Source organism: Phoenix dactylifera, chromosome 3 (genome assembly GCF_009389715.1).
Source record: "Phoenix dactylifera cultivar Barhee BC4 chromosome 3, palm_55x_up_171113_PBpolish2nd_filt_p, whole genome shotgun sequence".
Classification (NCBI taxonomy): domain Eukaryota; kingdom Viridiplantae; phylum Streptophyta; class Magnoliopsida; order Arecales; family Arecaceae; genus Phoenix; species Phoenix dactylifera.
The window spans coordinates 17,963,027-17,985,008 of record NC_052394.1 but is presented as its reverse complement, the minus strand read 5'-3'; the positions used below and the strand labels follow the sequence as shown (position 1 = coordinate 17,985,008).

Genomic DNA, 21,982 nt, shown 5'->3' with positions numbered 1-21,982 from the left:
GAGCAACCATGCAGACACAAGTAACAAGCTAAAGGATAAGTAATAATTTTTTAGTCTAATGTAACTCTCAAATGGGAGAAAACCTGCAGGTTGTTCGCCTTGAAGTCGCAAACAATCATCAAAACAAGTGACCCCAGCACCAGACGCTGTTTTTGTAACACAGTTGATGAAGGCGAATGGCTGCATCATTGCAGCAGAAAAAAGATGGGTAGCAGTCGAAACTATGATAAAAAAAATATAACAAACTGTTGGTAAAATTTATACCAACACTTGATAAACCATAACAATAGAGCATCCTTAAAAGTTATTGCCATGGTCCTTGGTATATATCATAGTATTTCATATTTAAATAATTAATTATTTTTATAAAAGAATTCAATTCTCTCTTTTTTGGATAGAAAATAAAAATGAACAACTTTATTTTATTATGTATAAAATTTTGAAAATCATATTATAAAATAATTAAAAACATTCATAAGTTCGACATATTTCTACAATTGTTTATGTTTTCTAAAGTACTTTAAAAGCAGATAATTCATGATTCTTTTTATATTCATGTTGTAATTAAAAATTAGTAGTATTTAGTATAAAATACTTATAATATTTTATATTTTATATTTTATTTAAATAGTTTAAATTTTTTATATATTTTTAATGCAAATTAGGTCGGAGCAGTAATTCAAATTCTTGGTTAAATTGATCTCCATGCAAATTTTTTGTAATTACGTCTTACACCATCGTGCAACATTTGTAAGATTGATAGTGAATTTCATATCAAAAATTATTTTTGTCTTATTGTTAAACCTACTTGACTCATGTAACTTGTTTATTAAATAGATCAGATCAAATCAAGTTGAAAATAACATATTTAACCCATCAAAAAATTTAAGTATATATATATATATATATCATCAATTTTATTAAATTTGTTGTCCCACTAATAATCAATAAGTATCACCCTCTTATATTGACAAATTATTTGTAATATATATTTAATTAATTAATAATACCTAATGTAAATAAAAATATTATTAAATAGATTAAAAATTCCAAGCCGAACCTAACCTATACTAAGCCAACAAATTGCCTGATTGGACTGTTCATGTAACCTATTTAGTAAATAGGTCAGGTGCAAATGAAGTTGAAAATAACATACTTAACCCATTAAAAATTGTTAAGTACAAATAGAATATATAATAGTTGATATATATATATCTAGTTGAAACCTCATTTCTTCTCAAATTTATTAAATATATATAATATCTAACTCTAAAAAATTCAAATACATATTCATTAATGATGAAATATTCTTGTCACAAAAAATCCGAATCAGTTTGCAATATACTAATTTATCACAAAAATAAACTATAATTAATTAGCAGCGAAAACTATTAGTTATACAATGATATATAGAAGACAAAATTTATTTTCATCGATAAAATGTCGGTATTCTACAGCAAAATTATATACATTACCAGTTAAGTTCTATTTAACCAGAAAATAATATCCTCACAAGGTACTGTCAGAGCATTAAAAAAACTTATCAAAATTCATAAATAAGTATTATAATATTATAGACCTTTTGCGATAATTTTTAAAACTATTACCGTAGAATACAATTTTTTTGTGGAATACAATTTTTTGTATTATAGACCTTTTACAAAATTATATATCTTTTGTGGCATTTCTTAAAACCATTATCAGAGAGTATTTAAAGTAATTGATTTTACCGAGTATTACTAAACTGCGCAGGGCTGCATGAATTAAGTTTTGACGAGTGCATTGATCTTTTTTTCATGATATTTTCCTGACTGCTGCAACATCACAATTCCAAATTTTATTAGATTCGATAATCAAAGTTGGCATAGCTAAACATCCAAAGGTAAATCCATTTGTTTTTTCATAACTTATCAGGCTTCACTATCTTGAAACACAACATGATGTTTATAATTATGAAACTAATGCTGTTCTATCCACCAAGAGTATCAATGGTAAGGCTGCTCTACCCACTCAGCGTTTCATAGAAATGGATCCAACTTGCATTCCCTCTCCTATTGCACTCATTCTCTTGCTAAATGCCTCCCCCATATAGTCACCTACCATTCTTTTTCTTTTTTTCTTTTTTTTTAATAATGGTGGTGGGTCCGCTGCTCAAATTGCTCTCACATAAGTACAGCCACATCACTATTAACAAGACTACAGAAAGTAAAAGAAACTAAAAACTGCTGGGTCCATAGAAACTTTCCGAAATGCTGAGCAACGAAAGAGGCAACCCAATCAGCAACTTGGTTCGCCTCCCGAAGGACTTGCCTGATCTGGATAGCCTGGCACTCCCATAGCATCCGTTGCATGTTACATAGAAGTAGGGGTGGCAATCGGATCGGGTCGGATCATAAACGGGTCGGGTCACATGCAGGTCGGGTCAGAAAATCATAAACTTGAACCCTAAACAGGTCAGAAATTACAACCTGAACCTGACCTGTTTATTAAACAGGTAACCCGACCAGACCCGTTTAACCTGTTTAATAAACAGGTAACCTGTTTATCCAACTTGACCCGACCTGTTTAACATGTTTGCCCAACCTGACCCGTTTAACCTGTTTAACCTGCCCAACCCAACCTGTTTAACCTGCCCAACCCGACCTGTTTAGACCTGTTTAGACCCGTTTAGACCTGTTTAACCTATTTAACCAGTTTAACCTGTTTAGATCTGTTTAACCTGCCAACAGTTAAACGGGTTAAACGGTTTAAACGGGTCAGACATCTAAAACCCGTATCCGACCCAATTAATAAACATGTTAAACAGGTCGACCTGCTTACGACCCGAACCTGTTTAGGCCAAACCCAAACCTGTTTATGGCGGGTCGAACACGGGTCAGGTTGGCGGGTCGGGTTATCTTTTGCCACCCCTACATAGAGGGGATACTCCACCTATCTCTATCTCTCCGCCTGGAATGGATCCGACAACCAACAGTGAGGATTGAATTGACGCCTCCCAGTCGATGCAATTGCTGACCAGATCGCACTTCTTCCACCGGAGAACAGCCTCCTATGCTCCCATTTAACTCCTCCCTCCCCCTTTTGATCCCACCCCAAATGCTATCAAGCCAGAGTCATCATCTCATCCCACCCCTCTCGCCACACCCAACCCATGAGCACGCCCTCCTTTCTCTTCTCCTCAAACACCAAACCAAGAGGCACCCGTCAATCCAGGTGCACTCCCAACTCATCACCACTGCTCTCCACCGCTACCACATCAACGAAACCGGCATGAGAATTTGGAACAATCTTATAAGAAACTATTCTTTGGGGTGTTATCCGCAGGAAGCCATCCATGTCTACCAGCAGATGCAAGGGATTTGCCGCTCTCCCTTCCCCACGGACACCTTCACCTTTGCCTTCCTCCTTAAGGCCTGTGCTAACTTGTCGCATGCCAATGCTGGTATCCAATTCCATGGACCTGTCATCAAGAAAGGCTTCGAGTTTAACGTCTACACGCATACTTCTCTGCTCAATATGTATGCTGCTTGTGGTTGTTTGGCGGAAGCTAGGAGAGCTTTCGATGAAATGCCCGAGAGAAACTCGGTCGCTTGGAATGCCATGATCACGGGTTACGCGAATTGGGGTGAGCTCGGCCTTGCAAGGTCGCTCTTTCAGCAGATGCCTTTTCGCAATGTGATCTCTTGGACTGGTTTGATGGACGGTTATGCACGAGCTCATCGACCCGAGGAAGCTTTGGCTTGTTTTGGTCGGATGATGGCTGAAGGTATAAATCCGACGGAAATCACAGTTCTTGCCGTCGTTCCAGCCATCTCCAATTTTGGGGCGCTCGATATGGGTGAATCCTTGCATGGTTACTGTGAAAAGAGTGGCATTTGTGCACTGGATATTCGGGTTGAGAATTCTCTCATTGATATGTATGCAAAGTGTGGCTCGATAGAGAGCTCGTCCAAAGCCTTCCAGGAGATGCACGGTCGAAGGAATTTGGTGTCGTGGACTTCGATAATTTCAGGGTTTGCGATGCATGGGATGGCAAAGGAGGCGGTTCGACAGTTTGAGGAAATGGGGAGAGCAGAGGTTAAGCCAAACAGGGTGACATTTTTGAGCATCTTGAATGCTTGCAGCCATGGAGGACTGGTGGAAGAGGGAATAAGATTTTTCACAAGCATGGTGTACGAACATGGCATCGAGCCGGAGATCAAGCACTATGGCTGCATGATCGACATGTTGGGGAGGGCAGGGAGGTTAGCTGAGGCTGAGGAGATGATAGTGGGGATGCCCATGCAGGTGAATGTGATTGTGTGGAGGACCCTCTTGGGTTGCTGCAGCAAGCATGGGGATGTGGAGATGGGTGAGAGGGTGATGAGGAGGATACTGGAGTTGGAGAAGGGCTATGGAGGGGACTATGTGGTCTTGTCTAATATGCTCGCTGAGGTTGGTAGGTTTGATGATGCTGAGAGGGTAAGAAGGCTTGTAGATGAGAGGAATGTTAAAAAGGTTGCTGGGCTTAGCTTGGTTGGTGGGAAACAGTAATATTTTGTGAAGAATTCCTTGCATGCAGTGCTTTTTTTTTGTATCAAAAATGATGTATTACTGTACCACTGCTAAACTTGCAGTGTGAAGTGGAATGGCACCAAGGAAACTTCTGACCTGGTTGGTAACCTGCATGATATCAGAAAACCTGTATAGAGAGAGAATTTTTTTCTTTTTCTTTTTCTTCTGCCCTTGTCAAATTTATCCCAAAACAAACCTGATTCTTAAATTTTTTTTTAAAAAAAGAAGAATATAACTTTGATTCCTCAGCTAATTAACCCATGCCCGTCTAGTCTTTGAGCAAATAGAAGACCCCACTATTTAATACTTTGAATACCTATGATCGGAGGTGTTAGGGGAAAAACCCTAAGTCATATATCCACAGAGGCGCTCGGCCGAAGAGCGCCGACCGAAAAGCTGCTCGGCCAAGAAGTGCCGACTGGAAAGCCACTCGGCCGAAGAGCGCCGACCGGAAAGCTGCTCGGCCAAAGGATGCCGACCAGGAAGGCACTCGACTAGAGGGCGTCGACCAGAGCGCGCGCCAAGAGGTGCCCCACCCAAAGCTGCTCGGTTAGAAAGTGCTGACCAAAGACAGCGCCAAGGCGCTCTGCTAGAAGGTGCTCGCCTAAAGGGCGCCGACCAGGAGTACTTGAAGCAACCCCGCCACAGGGCGCCCCATTGGGCGACCAGCTCGGCTCGGCACTCTTGCCGAGCCGATGCCTTAACCAAATGTTTAACCTCCGCCTAAAGTCCAAGGGACTGACAACTCCTACGGCTTGCGACCTGCCACTATCTCCAAGCCATCAAGGCATAAGATCTTCGCAGGTATTCGGCACGACCTGCCATTAATGCACGAGACTCTCTCAAGTCTCCGATGCACTCAGTCATTTAATGAACACGGCCCAAGACGATCTCCGGATCACTGAACAATCAGAGCGCATGGCTCTACCTGACCGCCGGTTCATTCGGTAATAAATGCACTTACCATCCACAGACCCCAGGCCCGCTACGGCCGGCGGTTCAACCACTCCAACAGGTCCGGTCGACCGTGACAACTCCCTGGTTCCGGTCTGATTCGGCCTTATTTTCCACCACGCCATTAATGGGCCAAATCGTGCCCAATTATCACATAACAGGACAAACCTCATGTCACCTCCCAGGTAACCGAATCCTCCTATAAAAGGGAACCTGGGGGGAAGAGGAAAGGGGGACCAAAAAACGGGAGGAAAAACCCGAAGCTCTCCCTGTCTTCTCCACATACTCTCTTCCCTGCTCTCTCCACATACTTGCCCCCTCTGACTTAGGCATCGGAGGGCCGGCGCCGGGGAGCCCGGCCACCGGCTTTTTTGCAGAACAGGACAGGACTGGACGCACCACCCCTCTTCGGACGCTCCCACGCCCCCCGGCGGAGGACGCAGCCAGCCGGCGCACCGCCGTCCGCCCCCTGCAGCAGCGGAGCTCCTCCTTCCCCGGCTTCGCGGTGGCCCCCGGGTCCAATTTCCAGCAACAGGAGGATTATCCAAAAGTGATATGCCCAAAGATGCCATCTTTTGCTCCAACTGAATGCGAGAGTATGGCCTGGCGTAAGATAATCTGACCTTCCCTTCTGTACTCAAGGCTTGCGCAAGAATTCCGGCAAGCAGAGAAGGCAAAAGGACACACTCATATGGCCTTGAAACTTGGTCTGGTATCGGATATCCTCATATCGAATGCGTTGGTTCATCTTTGCGCCTCATATGGACTTTTGAGCTGCGCAAGTTTGGTTTTTGATGAAATGGCGGTGAGAGATGTAGTGTCTTGGACTTGCTGGGTTTTTTTTGCGGGTATAGCCAAAACAAGCAATTGAGAGAGGTACTGCAACTTTCTGAAGCAACGCAGGAAGGAGTGAACGGTGACGAGGTGGCGATGGTGAAGGTTGCTTCAGCTTGCATTCATTTGGGACAGTGGGAGCTGGCCGAGTCAAAGGTCAGGTATGTAGAGGAGAAATGCGTCGAGGTTGATGTTTACTTGGGTGCTATGGCCAACATTGATCCGTGGAAACAGCTCAAAGGATTTTCAGTGAGATGAAGGAGAGGAATGTTGTGACTTTAAATGCCATGATCACAACAGACACGAAGGAGAATCTTTGATGGCTTGCCTGAGAGGTACTTGATCTCTTGGAGTTCAATGATCACTGCATATTCTCAATCTCAAGCAAACCGTTTCTCTGAATCAGCAGAAGGTAAAGCCAGATGATATCGTGCTCGTCAGTGTGCTCTCTGTTTGTGCACATTTGGGTGCACGTAATCGAGGGTAGCGGATTCGTAATTATATTCCGAGAAACAACATTAAGGCAGATATTTATGTGGGGAAATCTTGATAGATATGTATTCAAAGTGTGGATGCGTGATGGAGGCATTCAGAGTGTTTGGTGGGATGAAGGAGGATTCCTTGTCATGGAATTCAATTACATTATGGTTACCAGCTAATGGCTATGTAGAAAGTGCATTGGAGTTTTCTCTGATATGTTGAAGGAAGGATTTCAGCAACGATGTTACCTTGGTTGATCCCCTGATTGCTTGTGCACGTAGTTGATTGGCAGACAAGAAGCATTACGGATGCGTGGTGGATCTCCTTGGTCGCTCAGGCGAACTGGAAAAGGCTCAGAGGTTTGTCACAAAAATGCCAATGAGACCAGATCCTATTAGTTGGAGGACACTGCTAGGAGTTTGCAAGGTGCATGGCAAGTTGAGTCTAGCCGAGATTGCCACCAAGAAGCTTCTTGAGTTGGATCCTAGTAACAGAAGAAACTATGTTCTGTTATCAAACACCTATGCAAGTGCAAATAGGTGGGATGATGACATGAAAGTGAGAGAAACAATGGCGGACTGATGTGGAGGAGATACCTGGTTGTAGCTCGATCAAAGCGAGTAACTTGGAAGGTGAGTTTATAGCTGCTAAAGAATCAAGAGGCTGCTGTCTGAAATAGTTGTGGCCCATGATACTAATTGATAGACAACCAAATGAATGAAATTTGCATGAGCTTCAGGGTTTGAGTAAGGGGGTCTCCAACTCAGAAAGTAGCAGAAACTGGAAAGCCAGATAAACTTCTGATTCTGGCTGTGACAATTGCAGATGCATTTTCAGTTAAGAAGACCCAAAAGGATTTAGACACTGAAGAAGCGAAGATGGCCATAGTTCTTTCCCTTTCTTTTTTTTATAATTATCAGAATTTTAATTTTTCCTGTTTATGATTTGTGACCTCTTGTTGTAATACATACTGCCAATGAAAAATTATACATCCAGATTAATTTCGTATCAAATAAATTTGATACAGCATACAGTGGAATCAGTCCAAGATTTAATGATACTTCTTTTTGTTCTGAACCTTGGTTCTGTGCTTTCTATGTTGCCTGAACTTGAGCCCGAGAAAGAAGCATCAAGAAAGTATGCATGATTACTGTTGTTATGTCTGTGCAACTCAATAGTATCAGTGCCTTACAGACTTATTATACTGCTTAATCATTAAAGCTTCATACGTAATAATATGAAAGCATGTTGGTCTTTGTAACAAACTTGGATTCAGTAGTAGTTCTCTTTGCTCCTATATGTAAAGCGTAAGAAATCATATCTAAACGCATTGGTCTTTAGTAGCTGCAGTCTAAAATACACCAGGAACAGGACAATCAAGCCATCCCATAAGACAAACCTACTCTGAATATCCATCATGACGTCTTGTTCTAACAAGTGAGGGAGAAGGTCAATTAGATAACTTGAATCAATGAATGAACAAAATAAACTGACAAACATGCATTAAAAAAAAACCAGTGTTAGAGACCTCTTGCTACTATGCTGGTGAGGGATACAGAAAACTTTCTCCAGTCCATGCAACTTAATATAAGATAATTCCTCAAGCTCTTCTTTGAGATGTTCCAGGAATATTAACTCTTCTTTGAGATGTTCCAGGAATATTAGCTTGCTATTGTTTATTGGCTCACCATCAAGAATACCAGCATCACAGCACTTTTAGCACTAGAAGAGCCCGCCATTTTGACAAAGCAAAGGACTGAACTCCTAATTAACAGTGACCTGCATATGCAAAAGAATAAAGTCAGTCCAATCTTTGTAGTTTGGTAGATTTACTTGGGAAACATAGTCCATGATAAAGTGTTTCTTTAGTTGATGTTAAAATTCACATATGTTAGATCCCGTCTTCTCCAGAAGTAGTTGTTGAAATCTCAACTTGAATGATTGAATTCTGAAGTCAGAACCTCAACTTCCGTTCATTCCAGAGCTAATCCATGATGTACTAGGATTTTTTTTTTCCAAGAATATGGTGGTTATTCACCAGCGCTCAAGTTTGAATTTGAGACATTCAATCATGGGTATTAATCAGCTGAGCTACCAGCTGTTGGTATACTAGGAAGAATTGCTGTGAAGTGGTAAGAAATTGACTATATCAAGCCTGCCTTGCTAAATTAAGTACTCTTAACACAAGGTTCCTGTAGTTGTGTCAATAACAGATAATTGCATAAATGAGAGTTTATTGGCTTTCATGCTTATGCAAAAATGCCCATTTAATTACTTGACTGTCAGCACATTGTCAATTTACAGATATTAGTATTTCAATGATGTCATTGCACTCTCAAATTATAATCTTGGACAGCATTGCTTGACCATGTCATATACCTCTTCCATTTAATACCACTCAATATAAAAAGGCTGTCATTTTGATTTCAAGTATTGAGAACAAGTAATTGCTGGGATGCTCAGTATAAAATAGATTTCTGTTAGGGTCTCCTAGTTATAAGCACATGATAGCTTTGGCCTGTGATATGTTGATAGATGTTTCCTTGTTTGCTGCTCTGCACCTGGATATTGAAACTAGATAAGGTAACGCAGTGTGATAGTGAAAACAAAAGTCAATAGGCTGTAACATGTTTCTTGCATTTATCTTTCCTAGTATTTTCTTAATTTTTTTATTTTTTCCCTAATTTTTGTCTTTTTATACATGTTTTTGCACACAAAATTCTATTTTGTGGCATATCAATCCTGTGCTGTCAAAAACCAGTAGAATAAGCAATGGTAATGATCCATAAATAGAAAATGGAATGGAGAACAGGTGAGTTTAATAGTCGTTTGAGATTTAAGCACACTAAATCAGGAGTGCAAACTAAAAACATGCATAGATAGTTGATGCAAAATATTTTGCCCGTCAATCTTTTGCTGCATATAACATTTCTTTACAAGCTATTTGGAGGAATGCTATCTCACTAGATAGTAATGCTGTTTCTTACCATCTAATGCCAGAATCCTAGTATGACAGCAATGGTAAATAATAACATAAGAGCCACATTTCCACCAGGCAGTAAATCTTCCTTGGACTCAGGCAATCTGCTTGTGCATAAAAACAAGTATTAGTGATGTTATCATGGTCTTAGAGGAAGAAAAATGCAGCTAAAAATGTAAAGGTTACACTGTAATATAGGAAAAAGTTCTTTCAGGCCTTCTCGCTAAACTTGGAGTAAAATTAGAATTAGAAATATCAATCCTGTAGAAAGTTTTTCTCTGCATATCATTCCTTGCAAAAGTTTACTCTTCTAGTGTTTTAATAATGCATACATGCAGCCATATTTTAGTTCATTTCAAATATCAGTGTACTTTTCCATATCGAGAAGGCTTGCTCTTACATGAGACAGCTTCATTCACTGGTAGAGATCTGCCATCTCTTGCAAAACTTATAACATCATGCATGCAGAACCAAAATATATTTTATGATATGCAGTATTAATCCTTACTTGGCTGATTGTGATTCCTTAACACATCTTTATTTTGTTGTGGTATTGCTTTCACTAGCTGTTAGAATAATACCACGGAATGTTAATAACAAAAGATTCTTATTCCATCTATAAAGCATCTATACTTTTCAGACTTAAGAACTTCAGAAATTTCAGTTTCCAGGGAGTAGTAAAGATTTAGTATCACACATAAAGGTTCCTAAGGTAACATGGCTAGATGAACAGGACATCAAATAGATATAGATAAATATGCAATGACGCAGCAGATATTTTGTTTCCAGAGACTGTCATAAGAGAAGTTATATAAAGAGATCTATATCCCTCAAAATTTTCATTTGTAACTATATTTTTCCCTATTAATTCTCCATAGTTTATCTGATGATGAATACATAATATTTTCTGGATGTTGTTCATTCACAGTACGATAATATAAGAAATGAATGAAATAGCATTAAGATTTGATATACCTGTATCTCTTCCTGGATCGATGAATCCAAGCCATTGCTGGGGGTAGGACTCCAAAAAGAAAGCAGTTTGCATATACTCCAGCAAAATCTAGAGCTTTGGAGAAAGCTGCAGGGAAGAAAGAAGCTATGAAGATGGGAATGATGAGTACGAGCCACGTCACAAGGACATTACTCATGCTAGAACTAGCATCCAAAGGGACCGATCCATTTGTGCTCCCACTGCTATAACCTCCTCTAGTAGGGCTTTCACAAAGAATTCCCATGGCCTCCTTTCGATTCACTCCATCGGAGAACATCTGAGACTCCCCTCCAGCACAAGAAGCTGGTCCAAAAATCCTAGCCTTTTCCTTTGAGTTGACAGCAAGTCCAACTTGGCTGCCCTCATGAGAACTCCCAAATTTCTGGTTTCCATTTGGAAAAGCTGCTACTTGAGAGCATTCCATCGGTTTCCTATGAAACCTCTCTGCAATCAACTTTACTGTATCCACTAGTTGTTTTGGGAAGCTGACAGCATAACCAATCAAACTGGTGGCCAGTGCAGCAAATGCAAAACCTTGAACAGCAGGCAAAGCAGAGGAGTTCACAGAGAGCAACAGCTTAATAGGATCATCAAAGGCCACATTACCAGCCCCTGCTAGCCCCAAGACAACAGCATTCCATGAAAGAACCATTGCCAATGGAACAGCACCTCCGATAAGGATTGCCTTTCGCGCATCGTACACTGAATCACCCACAATCTTGCACACAAAGGGGGTGATAACATGGAAGCCTAGAGTAAGCACAGTCACGGGAATTGCAGGCAAGATTGCCTCAGCCTTCCAACAAGCATATGCAAGAGAACCCAACAAGTTGCTTCTTCCAACCGAAACACCGATCGCCACGAGAGCTGTGATCGAAAAGAGCATGAGAGAGCAGAGCAACCGATTAGCGACATCGATGGCCTTAAAAGGGAAGAATCCAATTGCAATCCCGACGAAACAAGGGAACAGAGCATGAGCAACGATGGGATCAATCAAAGGAAACTGCTGAACGACAAGAGAACCGATGCCGGAGACGCATGCAATCAGAAGAGAGAAGCTAAGGCAGGCATAGATGACGGCGACAAAAGATCCAAAAGTCGGCCCCATGGTTTTGGTTGCCAGAGCTGTGAAGCTCACCTCCTCCACCCGATCCTCTTCCATGGCAGCGAAGCTGAACTCCGCAACCAGGAGAATCGAGGAGATCACGTAGACCCATGAGAGGATGATAGCGATGGTGGAAGGAACAGGCCCCGATCGAATGGTGGCCGAGGGAAGGCCGAGCATTCCAGGCCCAACAGCAGTACCTATGATCAGACCGACAGCACCCCAGAAGCTCTTGTTCTTATTTTTCCCCTCCCCAGATTCAGTCTTTCCCGCATCCTCGAGGTCCAGGCACGGGCTAATGGCGTCGTGTTCATCTGAGATGGCGACTGGGAAGAGCGAGAGGGGCTCGCTCTGGGCTCTGCAACTTGGAAGACGGCGACAAGGGTTGGAGGAGAAAGAAGAGAAGGGTGTTCGGGTGATGAGGTTGGGGTATTTGGAGAGTTTGGGGCATCGAGGGATGGGGAATCTCCGAGCTGGTATAGGGTTTCTTCTTTGATGAAGATGAGATGAGAGGAACGTTTTAGAAGTAGCAGCAGGGTAGGAGGAGATCGTGGGATGAACGCAGAGAAGCATCTTGGGGAGAAGAAAGAAGGGCGGAAAGAGGAAGTGTTTTGGATTTTAGGCTTTTGTTCTGACAAGTGATTGTTTTATGGAGAATGAAACGAGGCATGCACCGGGAAGAGTTACAGTTTGTTTTTCTGAAAAAAAAACGAAGGTGTCTGCGCATCTAAGGACGTGAGTGAAGATTCATAGAATCTTTTAGCAGCCGGGGACTGGGAGAAGGACAGGGAAAACCCTTTGGTCCACGCCTTGGTGGAATTGGTACAGAAGACGGAGACACGCGACCGAAAGTGTCCCCCGTGAGGGAGGGTCCACCACAAACTTGGTGTAACGATCTAAAATTTTATCTAAAATAATTAGTCAAAAAATATCATTTATATTGTTTGATTTTGTATAAGTATTCAAAATCTATCCAGTAAATAAAAAATATGGAACCAAATACACATCCGCACGGATCCTCACATACACCCCTCGTTCAAATCCTAACGTCCTCATCAGGCTAAGGGTTCAAATCCATTCAAATCTAATCACAAATACCAAGATTGGCTCGTGGTCAGTCTTAATGAATCCGTGCTGCAGTATCCCTTAGTCCACATAGATTATGGATTAGGTTCACTCTGATACCATTCGTAACAATCCAGGACCTCACCCAAAATGGCTAGCCAGAAGATATTATTTGGGTTCTTTGATCCTATATAAATACCCAAGATCTATCCAGCGAATAACTGATTTGGAACTAAACACGCGCTCATACGGGTCCTCATATACTCCTTCCGTTCAAATCCTAACGTCCTCGTCAAGCTAAGGGTCTGAATCCATTTAAATCTAATCACAAACACCATAATCGGCTCGTCGTCAGCCCATGAATCTGTGCTGCAATATCCTTAGAGGGTTTTAAATGACCCTTTTTTTTATCTGCCTTGAGCTGCTACAATCATAGGGATTTAGAGCTTCCATAATCTTGACATCTTAACCTCCAAGTACTTAAAGCCACTCCACACTCCAAAACATGTTTGTCATAGGTTGCTTACCAGGTTTACCACTATTGGCTGGATAGGAATATCCGGGTCTTCGAGGATGGAGGCTCTCACCCGAGGGTGGTAGCAAACAGAGCTCTACTGCATGCGGCGCACTTTCTCGGCATCACTGAGGTTTCGCCTGTTGGGTTGGCTAGAAAAATCTGGGGCACTTATTCTGCTATTGCAGCGTCCAAGACTGTGCTTGTCTCTTACGCGCCCCTACCCTCTAGCTTTCTTCATATGAACTTCGATGACAGTGTGAGCGAGAAAGGGAGCTGCGGAGGTGTGGAATTTATCATCAGAGACCACGACACCAAACTGGTGGAGGCAGGGGGCGGCAGATCTTTGACACATATATTGTGTACGCCGAGCTCAGAGCTGCATGGAAGGGTGTTACCTATACGAGACAGGTGTTGGGCGCGGACTGTATTCTCCTTGAGGGGGACTCAACTATAGTGATCGAGTGGATCCGGGGTCGAAGGTGCGCTGCTGAGGAGAGGTCGCTGCTCCACGACAGCCGCAGACTATTGGGGGAGTATGACTCCTACCAAGCCACGCATATTTATAGGGAGGCAAACTATGCCGCTGATTGGGTTGCCTCTTTTGCTGTTCATCACTCTAGAGGGTTTATCTACGACACCCCGGCCATTGGAGCGGAGTTGCGGGCGGCATGGAAGGGTGTCGTCTATGCTAGACGCATTCTAGGTGTCGAGTATATTTACCTGGAGGGTGACTCGGCCTCTGTGATTGAGAGGATCGACGGGCGACACACCGTGGCAAACAGGTTGTCGTTGGTCCCAAAACATACGGAGAATGACCGAGGACTGTGGCGCTTTCAGGACCGCACATGTTTACCAGGAAGACGCACTCTAGGTGTCGAGTATATTTACCTGGAGGGTGACTCGGCCTCTGTGATTGAGAGGATCGACGGGCGGCACACCGTGGCAAACAGGTTGTCGTTGGTCCCAAAACATACGGAGAATGACCGAGGACTGTGGTGCTTTCAGGGCCGCACATGTTTACCAGAAAGCGAACACAGCCACTGACTGGATGACCTCCTACACCGCGCATCACTCTTAGGAGCTTTCTCTGAGTGAACCAGGTGGACGTTCCCAACCCGCTTAAACAGTTTTTTTTTTCTGATTTTGTTGGCGGTACTCGAGAAGCCGGTATACCAAAAAAAAAAAAAGCATTCACACCCGTTGGGTGTGAGCCGCCATTGTACCAAAGAAAAGAAAAAAAAGAAGCTCCAGAATGTTGCTAAAAAATTTGAAGCAAGAACCATCTCAACATTCTCCACATATCACATATATTCTGATGTTGACTTAAACAAAACTCACACTCTCTGATGAGCAGTATACTGTATCAATAATGAAGCAGCAACTTCATACTAAAAAGCTCATACTGTATTCAAAAAGGCTTCTTCACGTAGCGTGAAATCAGAGTACTACAAGCAGAACCCATGTGCCTCTCTTGATGATCTCAAGGACAACAACAGAAATACGGTCAACCTGAAATGTCTTTTGCAAAATTTTCCCATAGTGTTTACCTGGTAATGTTTCAAAATACTTCATGAATAATTCAACCCTTGTTAAAGTTCCATTGTCATGCACCTTTGCATTTACAATAAACAAGATGGCCAACATGAAAGAATTTCTCCAGTAATAAGCAGCATGATAATATGTTGGCAAATATAATTCTTTCCCCACAAACAGTAGTTGTATGCCAGCAAGAGCAGATTTGCTACTTCAATCTCATATGGTTGAGTTTGGAACAACTACACAACCAACATGTGTACCACAAAAATAGAAGCTGAAGACTTCTAAATATCTCAAAATGTTGCACACCACTGAAGTCGTTGCCACTATTTTGCCTGCCATGACTTGCAGCTAATAAACAACAAGAGCATAGAGAACATGATGGTGATCAATAAGTAACTGGGAATGTAAAAATATTTGTGTAAAATTCATCTTGGTTTGACCTATGCAAACTGAAACTAGAGGTGTGAAAGATGAAGGTTAGAGAATGACTCCAGCAGACAGTGGAATATGTAGAAACTTGGACAAGAAAAAGAGTTTTCATGATAATGCCTCATTATTTGAATTTGGTGCAGTTGAGGCAGAAAGTATATCTAGAACCAGCAAACATGAAAAAAAGGTGAGGACAATATACTAAGATCCAGCAGTAATGAGAACGACTTAAAGCATACTTAATCAAATTAACGATTAATGGTATCACAGACAAAGAAGAGGCATATGCTAAAGTTGCTCAATAAGTCAAATCATCAAACACTGTTGTCATGGAGAAAAACATGTTCATGCTGATTTTTGAAGAAATACTCATCATAAGATGAAGATTCAAACTCTGATAGCAAAACCAATCATCTAATTGAAAAATGACAGCTCATGAATGGCTGCTCAGATGAAATAAATTGTAGACCCATTCAAGAAAACATCAGTTACATAGAATAATCCACACCCTTCATTTGGTAAATGGAAGAAGCAGTCTTCTTTTAATTGCTAAGAAAAAACTTGATCAATAAACTAGATCGCACATGCTGGTTATTTCTCACGTCATCCTCCTCACTTGAACTTGGGAAGATTTGTTTAAACATCACCCAGAATGTCGCCTCTACCCCTCAAGGTTCCAAGCAAATAAATCAGAAAGGATACCATATATACTTACTGAATTAAGAATGGTTTGACAATTAAAACATTTACCCTTTCTAGATTCTATTAGAAACAGAACAAAAAGACAATGTAGTGTTTAGGAAATATTTGTGCTACTTAATTCATATTTCCATCATGTTGCACCAAAGGCTGTAGACATTTGCATTTAGAGTTCAAAAGTTTCCATATAGATGCTAACTCATTGAAACAGAACATTACAATGGGTACCAATCATCTAGAACTAACTAAAAAAACAAAATCAGCAATTAAACAATGACAGTTCAATAGTTTCAACTTGGAACACCAGATGAACTGACCAACTAGCACACAAGGAACCATGAGAAGATTCTTAAGCAAGTAAGATGGTACTTCCACAGGCAAGTGGTGTGATCCAAGGAAAAAAAATCTCTTTGCAGACAGCCCCAATGGCGATAATTGATATATAGATATAGGGTATCTCACATGCAATGGATAAATCACTTCCCACCATGAAGAAGTGATAGTGGAAACCTCATCTTCCAGCAATCACGAGCAAAGGCGAAATCATCCCTTGTATCTCTTGCAAAGAATGCTGTATCTTGATCTCCTCTGCTATCATGCGCTTAAGATTCCTAACATAACCTTTCAACTCATCCTTTGATCGAATATCCTCAGCACGCAACTCGAGAACCCTCTTTGCCAGGCCCATCAAAAACCTAGCATACCTTGGCATGGTAGCATACTTGTGCAGGAAGCCCAGAAGCAACCTAAGCTCATCTGTATCCAAATTCACCACAGACTTGAGCAGCTTCTTCCTTGCCACCAGCTCCTCCATTACAGCCACAATGCTATTCGGATTCTTCTGATTTAGCGCAGCAACAAGTGCATCCTTGTGCCTAAATTCCTTCAATAGCTTGTCATACTCAGCCAGCTTCACCTTTGCTGCTCTCTTCACGATGTAATCAGTCTCCTGTGGTTTCTCATTTTGGCCTCGACGGAAGTACCTAAAGTTTGGCCTCAGAACATGCTTCACGGGCCCTGGAGCAAAAGTATCGAACTCACTAACAACTTTAGCTCCAAAAATGTCCCCCTCCTTCTCCTTCATCTTCTTCTTCCCCATATAGATGGTACCATTCGAAGTCCCGACAACCCGAGCCAACCCAGACGGAGAGAATCCCACTGACAAGAGCTGCGCCGGATACCTCATCGAGTGGGTGATCTTATATGCCGCAAAATCAAAAATTTTCAAATACCCATCAATGGATACACTCATGAGTCTTGATTCCCCGCCTCCACGGCCGCTACTCTCATTGTTCCTCATTCTACCGAGACACATGGCTGTGACCGTCTTGTTGTGACCCTCCACGGTGTGGACCAGCCTCCCGCCACCAATAACATCCCAGATCTTGACACAATTCCCGCCAGCAGTGGCGAGAAGACCCCCAGAAGGCAAGAAGAGCACACTCTCGACAGGTGCCCCATGGCTGAACCCCAAGACCGGATTCGCATTCGAAGAGACCCGGACGTCCCAGACCTTCACGGTGTGGTCATAGGAGCCAGTGGCAATGACCTCAGAGCTGACGGGGGAGGGGGAGCCAGCCCGAATGTAGTCATGGTGGGCGCCGGGAAAGGAGAGGACTTGAGTCTCGGAGGGGACATCCCAGTAGCTGAGGAGGGCGTCATCGCCGCCGGAGAAGATGTGGAGCTTGTCGGCGACCCGGGGGTAGCGGACGAGGCGGACGGGGCGGGCGTGGGCGCGGAGGCGGCGGAGGGCGTGGCCGGCACGGTCAAGGCGGAAGACCTGGACGATGCCGGACTCACCGCCGGCGGCGAGGAGGGCTCCGTCGCAGCGGAAGGAGGGGGAATAAGCGACGTCGGAGAAGGAGGACAGGGGGGAAAACGGCTTGGGCGACAGGGTGGCGCCGTCGAAGAGGTAGACGGCGGCGGAGGAAGCGGCGGCGAGGTCGTGGGGAGGGACAGGGGAGAACTCGAGGGCGGTGACGGGGAGGATGAGGCCGGAGGCGAGCTCGGAGTTCTTGAAGGAGCGCCAGAACTTGGATTCGGCGGTGAGGGTTTGGGGCTTTCGGGAGGGGGGTTTGGGATGGTGGGAGGATTCCACGGGGAAGAGGGGCTTCGAGGGGTCGGCGGCCATGGCGAGGTTTGAAAACCGTAAGAGTTGGATTTAGTTTGGCTGCACCTCAGATAGAATTCGGCGTGCAAGGTTTAGGGTTTTGGGAGCTTGGGGAAGGATGAGGTGGGGGTTATAACGAGCCGGGTTTGAATTCGATCCGGAAAGATCCGTATACTCGAATCCGACATGCTAATTGGGTTTGGCAACGCAGGTCGTGTTTTTTTGTTTTTGTTTTGTTTTTTTTTTTTACCAACCGTTGTTTCTAGGTAAAATTACTACTTGTCCCCTGTTCCATTTGTACTCAACCCCCATAAAGTTATCAAAATTAACGATATCCTGATTTTTCCTAAATTTCCTAGGATTGTCGTTTACTCTATCAAAGCCATAATGGTAAAACTTTGGAATGATCTGGAATCATTTAGCCTCTCAGAATTAAGAAAGTTAGACTTAAATAATAATAATAATAATAGACTATTTTGAAATGGAATTTTTGGACCGTATCAATCGTCAAAATGGTGAAATTTGAGGCCAAAAAAAAAAACAACAAATCCTAAATCCTAATATCTATTGTCTCAATCGAAATAGTTGAACCTTAAAATTTAATTCTAAAAAGGAGAGAAAAATGTTGAAGCTCATCTATGATAACAAAGGCAACAAGTTCCCTCCAATTAACCAGTTCGCAAGGACTATTTTTTATAATCATTGGCATTAGCTATAAGCAGCACAAATTATATATGATCCTATAACTCTCCTCATCATATTCCTATGATTTAGTCATCTCCTCATTGTCAAGTCATACTCCTATGATTTTTAGTCATAACTAGTTACTTTCCGACCTTAGGTACTATTTGACGTCACTTTTATTTTTTATATTTTCAAAATTAAAAAATAAATATTATGTTCTTATTTTTCTAAATTTTTAAAAATACAAACATATTTTATATAATCAATTATTTTAGAAAAACATAAATACAAGGATGGCAAAGGAAACACTAGTATAGATAGAGATGGTGGAGATGTCGATATTGTTAGTGATGAGGGTACCAGCAGTATGTCAGAGATGGTAAAAATGATGGCGGTGGCAACATAATGACATGGTACCAGCAATGTGGAGGAGACAACAATAGCAATGATAGGATGGTGATTGCAAAGGTACCTGGCATATCTTGGAAGCAACGATAATTTGGTAGCAAAAACAATAGTGGTAGTATTGGTTCTGACAATATGGCGGAGGTAGCAATAACTGTGGTGACAGTGGTGTGGTGAACATGGTGATGATAATAGGGTGGCAGTAGTAGCAGTACCACAAGCAATAATAGCGGCGGTAGCATAGGCAACAATTGCAATAATAGCATCGGCAAAGACAATGATAGTGGCGATGGAGAAGATACAATGTTGGTAAGAAAATAGGAGTTCCTTGCCTAGAATACTAAATATAAGGATTATTTTTCACAGCATGTGATGTTGTACGTCACAGAAGTCCCAAACTCCAAGCCTCTCCTTCAATGATTATGAGGATAAGAACCTTGCCACTGCTGGCTTAGATTTGATGTTGGTGCATGAGATACCATTGGTGAGAATAACAAGTATACCATTCTCACTATTGTTGTTTTGACCTGGAAGGCACTTCTTGTGACTAAAAAGTATCCAAGGTGAGGGTCTCAGATCTTGGAAAGCTGTATAGAGCCACGGCGATGTGATCGATTGATGGGAGCTGGCTATAGAGGCTTTGCATTTACCCACGAGTCATCTTGTTCATATGAAAGGTTGCGTGGAGTTGTCTACCGACCAAGGGTGTGCTCTATAGAAAAGGGGTGAGGCTTTCCCCTACTTGCGACAAATGCCTGGAGATGGAGGAATAAGTGCAGGATATTCTTTTTGGATGTTCGAGGGCAGCCTTGGTGTGACGTTTGACAAATGAGGTCTGTTGTTTCCTACAGTCTTCGACCCCGATGGTGGCGTTCCATGATCACCTGAAGGATTTCATGGAGAGACCAATCAATTCGGCCAATGGTGTCAAATACGCCTATGTTGCTTATCATGTCTAGCTAGACAGAAACACTAGAGTCTTTGAGGCCAGATGGTGGAGTCTGAAGATTGTTGCTAACATGGCGCTTATACATGTAGCAGAGCACGCTCAAGCTCAGACCGTTGATGGAACCGAGATTGCAAGCGATACCTTGGGCTCCCATTTAGCTTTGATAGCGCCTCGAATGGTATTTATTGGCTAGGAGCCCCCACCCCCGAGCTTTCTCAAGGTGAACTACAACGACAGTGTATCGAATGATAGTAGTAGAGGTGGGGATGGATTTGTTATGAAAGGCCCTGACTTCAGATTGATTGCGGTAGAAGGTCATCGGCTTTATAATATTTTTGATTCTTGAGCGAAAATAAGGGCAGCTTAGGAGGGCATCTCTTATGTTCGCCTCATCTTAGGAGCTGATCAGATTTATCTTGAAGGGGCTTCGGCGATTGTTATTGGATTGATCCGTGATCATCCTAGGGTAGGCATCGAACATTCTGTTATGTATGATATCTGTGTTCTTTTGCGGAATTGTGTGGATGCCTATGTCACTCATATATACCAAAAGTCGAATAGGACAACTGATTGAGTAGCTTCGTACATCACCCAACACTCCAGTGGTTTCTTATGGGATAGTTTGGAGCTTTTACCACCTCTTTTCGCCTTCTTCTCTTTTTTTATTTTGTTAGACCTCCTCATACTAAAATGGTATGAAGATATCCGTCTTATAAAAATAAAAATAATATATAAAAAAAAAAAGCCCATTCTGCAAATGGAAGAGGTAACAAAAGACAGGCTATTTTACTTTTGACTTACAAAGAATCTCCGCTCCCACCTTGCAGAAATTTCTGGAGTTTCCGTGGGCTTTTTTTTTTTCTGGTTGAGGTGTCATAACGGGGTTGTAAATATGTCCTAGTAACATAAGGTTAAGGCAGTCCTAGCATAAGGTTAAGGCAGTCCTAGCAGCATCAATCACAAAAAAGATTAGTAGTTGCTGTTGCTTTAAGTCAAATGCTAGTTAGAAAAGGTGTTTGCTGTTGCTCCAAGAATTGTCAAGTCAAACTAAGTAGAAAGGGAAATGAATGAAATCCCTTGCGAACGAATTTTCCTTTTTTCAGAGACTTATGAAATGATTTTAGAGTAATGACTGCTTGCATCCAGCTTCGGAAAATCCTCAAAACCACATATACGCCTTCAGAATCGCGTTACAGAGTTTCCCACCCAGACTCATGCTAATAAAATTGAACATCTGAGTCATGGTACTATTTTCAGTTCCATATACAGGCACCGTCCTGTTATAACACAGATAAATGCTAAAATACACATCGGGAGAGAGAAGAATCCCCTACAGTGGAACCGGAGACTTCCTGAATTTTGTTCCCAGCTTCTCAAACTAATTTTGTCTCAGAATGGCATTAACCCACCCGGTTACGTAAATAACCAACAATTGGAGATACATGTTTCTAGGTGATCAAACTAAGAAACCTGACATTAGGCCAAACATTTTCATCCATAACTCATTCCAACCAATCAAGAAAAACCAATAAGTTTGGACATTGAGTTCACTGCTTTATTTACAGCAGTGCATGGAGATCAACAGGTGAATTCAGTGCAAAAGAATGTTGATGGTGATGAATTGGTATCTTCAAATTCAAGAAACTCAATTATAAGACCCTCAGTAGGTTATTATCATATATCA

General features: G+C 42.2%; 3 protein-coding genes across 5 annotated transcripts; 1 reads left to right on the top strand and 2 right to left on the bottom strand.

Annotated features, from left to right (window-relative positions):
* Positions 1–2,966: 2,966 nt before the first annotated feature.
* Positions 2,967–4,688, top strand: LOC103709104 (pentatricopeptide repeat-containing protein At1g09220, mitochondrial). The gene is made up of 2 exons (XM_026805416.2): positions 2,967–3,213; positions 3,325–4,688. The coding sequence occupies exons 1-2, from the start codon at positions 3,052–3,054 to the stop codon at positions 4,531–4,533; spliced, it is 1,371 nt and encodes a 456-aa protein (XP_026661217.2). The 5' UTR covers positions 2,967–3,051; the 3' UTR covers positions 4,534–4,688.
* Positions 4,689–6,048: 1,360 nt separating this feature from the next.
* Positions 6,049–12,733, bottom strand: LOC103709124. Of its 3 annotated transcripts, XR_005511154.1 has the most exons (5): positions 10,778–12,733; positions 9,810–9,906; positions 8,379–8,601; positions 7,419–7,632; positions 6,049–7,306 (listed from the first exon to the last, which is right to left on the bottom strand). XR_005511154.1 is itself a non-coding variant. In XM_039124856.1 (3 exons), exons 1-2 carry the CDS (start codon positions 12,472–12,474, stop codon positions 9,813–9,815), a joined length of 1,791 nt encoding a protein of 596 aa, XP_038980784.1. In that variant the 5' UTR covers positions 12,475–12,733; the 3' UTR covers positions 8,138–8,601; positions 9,810–9,812. The 3 variants fall into 3 exon arrangements, 1 of the variants encoding a protein (XP_038980784.1); XR_005511153.1 differs by lacking the exons at positions 6,049–7,306; positions 7,419–7,632 and adding an exon at positions 8,138–8,252 and having other exon boundaries at positions 8,351–8,601; XM_039124856.1 differs by lacking the exons at positions 6,049–7,306; positions 7,419–7,632 and having other exon boundaries at positions 8,138–8,601.
* Positions 12,734–16,246: 3,513 nt separating this feature from the next.
* Positions 16,247–18,378, bottom strand: LOC103709103 (protein SLOW WALKER 1). Its single transcript, XM_008794299.4, has one exon. It carries the CDS (start codon positions 18,279–18,281, stop codon positions 16,662–16,664), a length of 1,620 nt encoding a protein of 539 aa, XP_008792521.2. The 5' UTR covers positions 18,282–18,378; the 3' UTR covers positions 16,247–16,661.
* Positions 18,379–21,982: the final 3,604 nt, after the last annotated feature.

Excerpts from the sequence above, each read along its gene's own strand:
- LOC103709104 (XM_026805416.2), top strand. The coding sequence starts at position 3,052 with ATGCTCCCATTTAACTCCTCCCTCCCCCTTTTGATCCCACCCCAAATG. Across the intron at positions 3,214-3,324 it reads AGAGGCACCCGTCAATCCAG|GAAGCCATCCATGTCTACCA; the intron begins GTGCACTCCCAA and ends TGTTATCCGCAG.
- LOC103709124 (XM_039124856.1), bottom strand. The coding sequence starts at position 12,474 with ATGCTTCTCTGCGTTCATCCCACGATCTCCTCCTACCCTGCTGCTACT. Across the intron at positions 9,907-10,777 it reads CGATCCAGGAAGAGATACAG|ATTGCCTGAGTCCAAGGAAG; the intron begins GTATATCAAATC and ends ATGCACAAGCAG.
- LOC103709103 (XM_008794299.4), bottom strand. The coding sequence starts at position 18,281 with ATGGCCGCCGACCCCTCGAAGCCCCTCTTCCCCGTGGAATCCTCCCAC.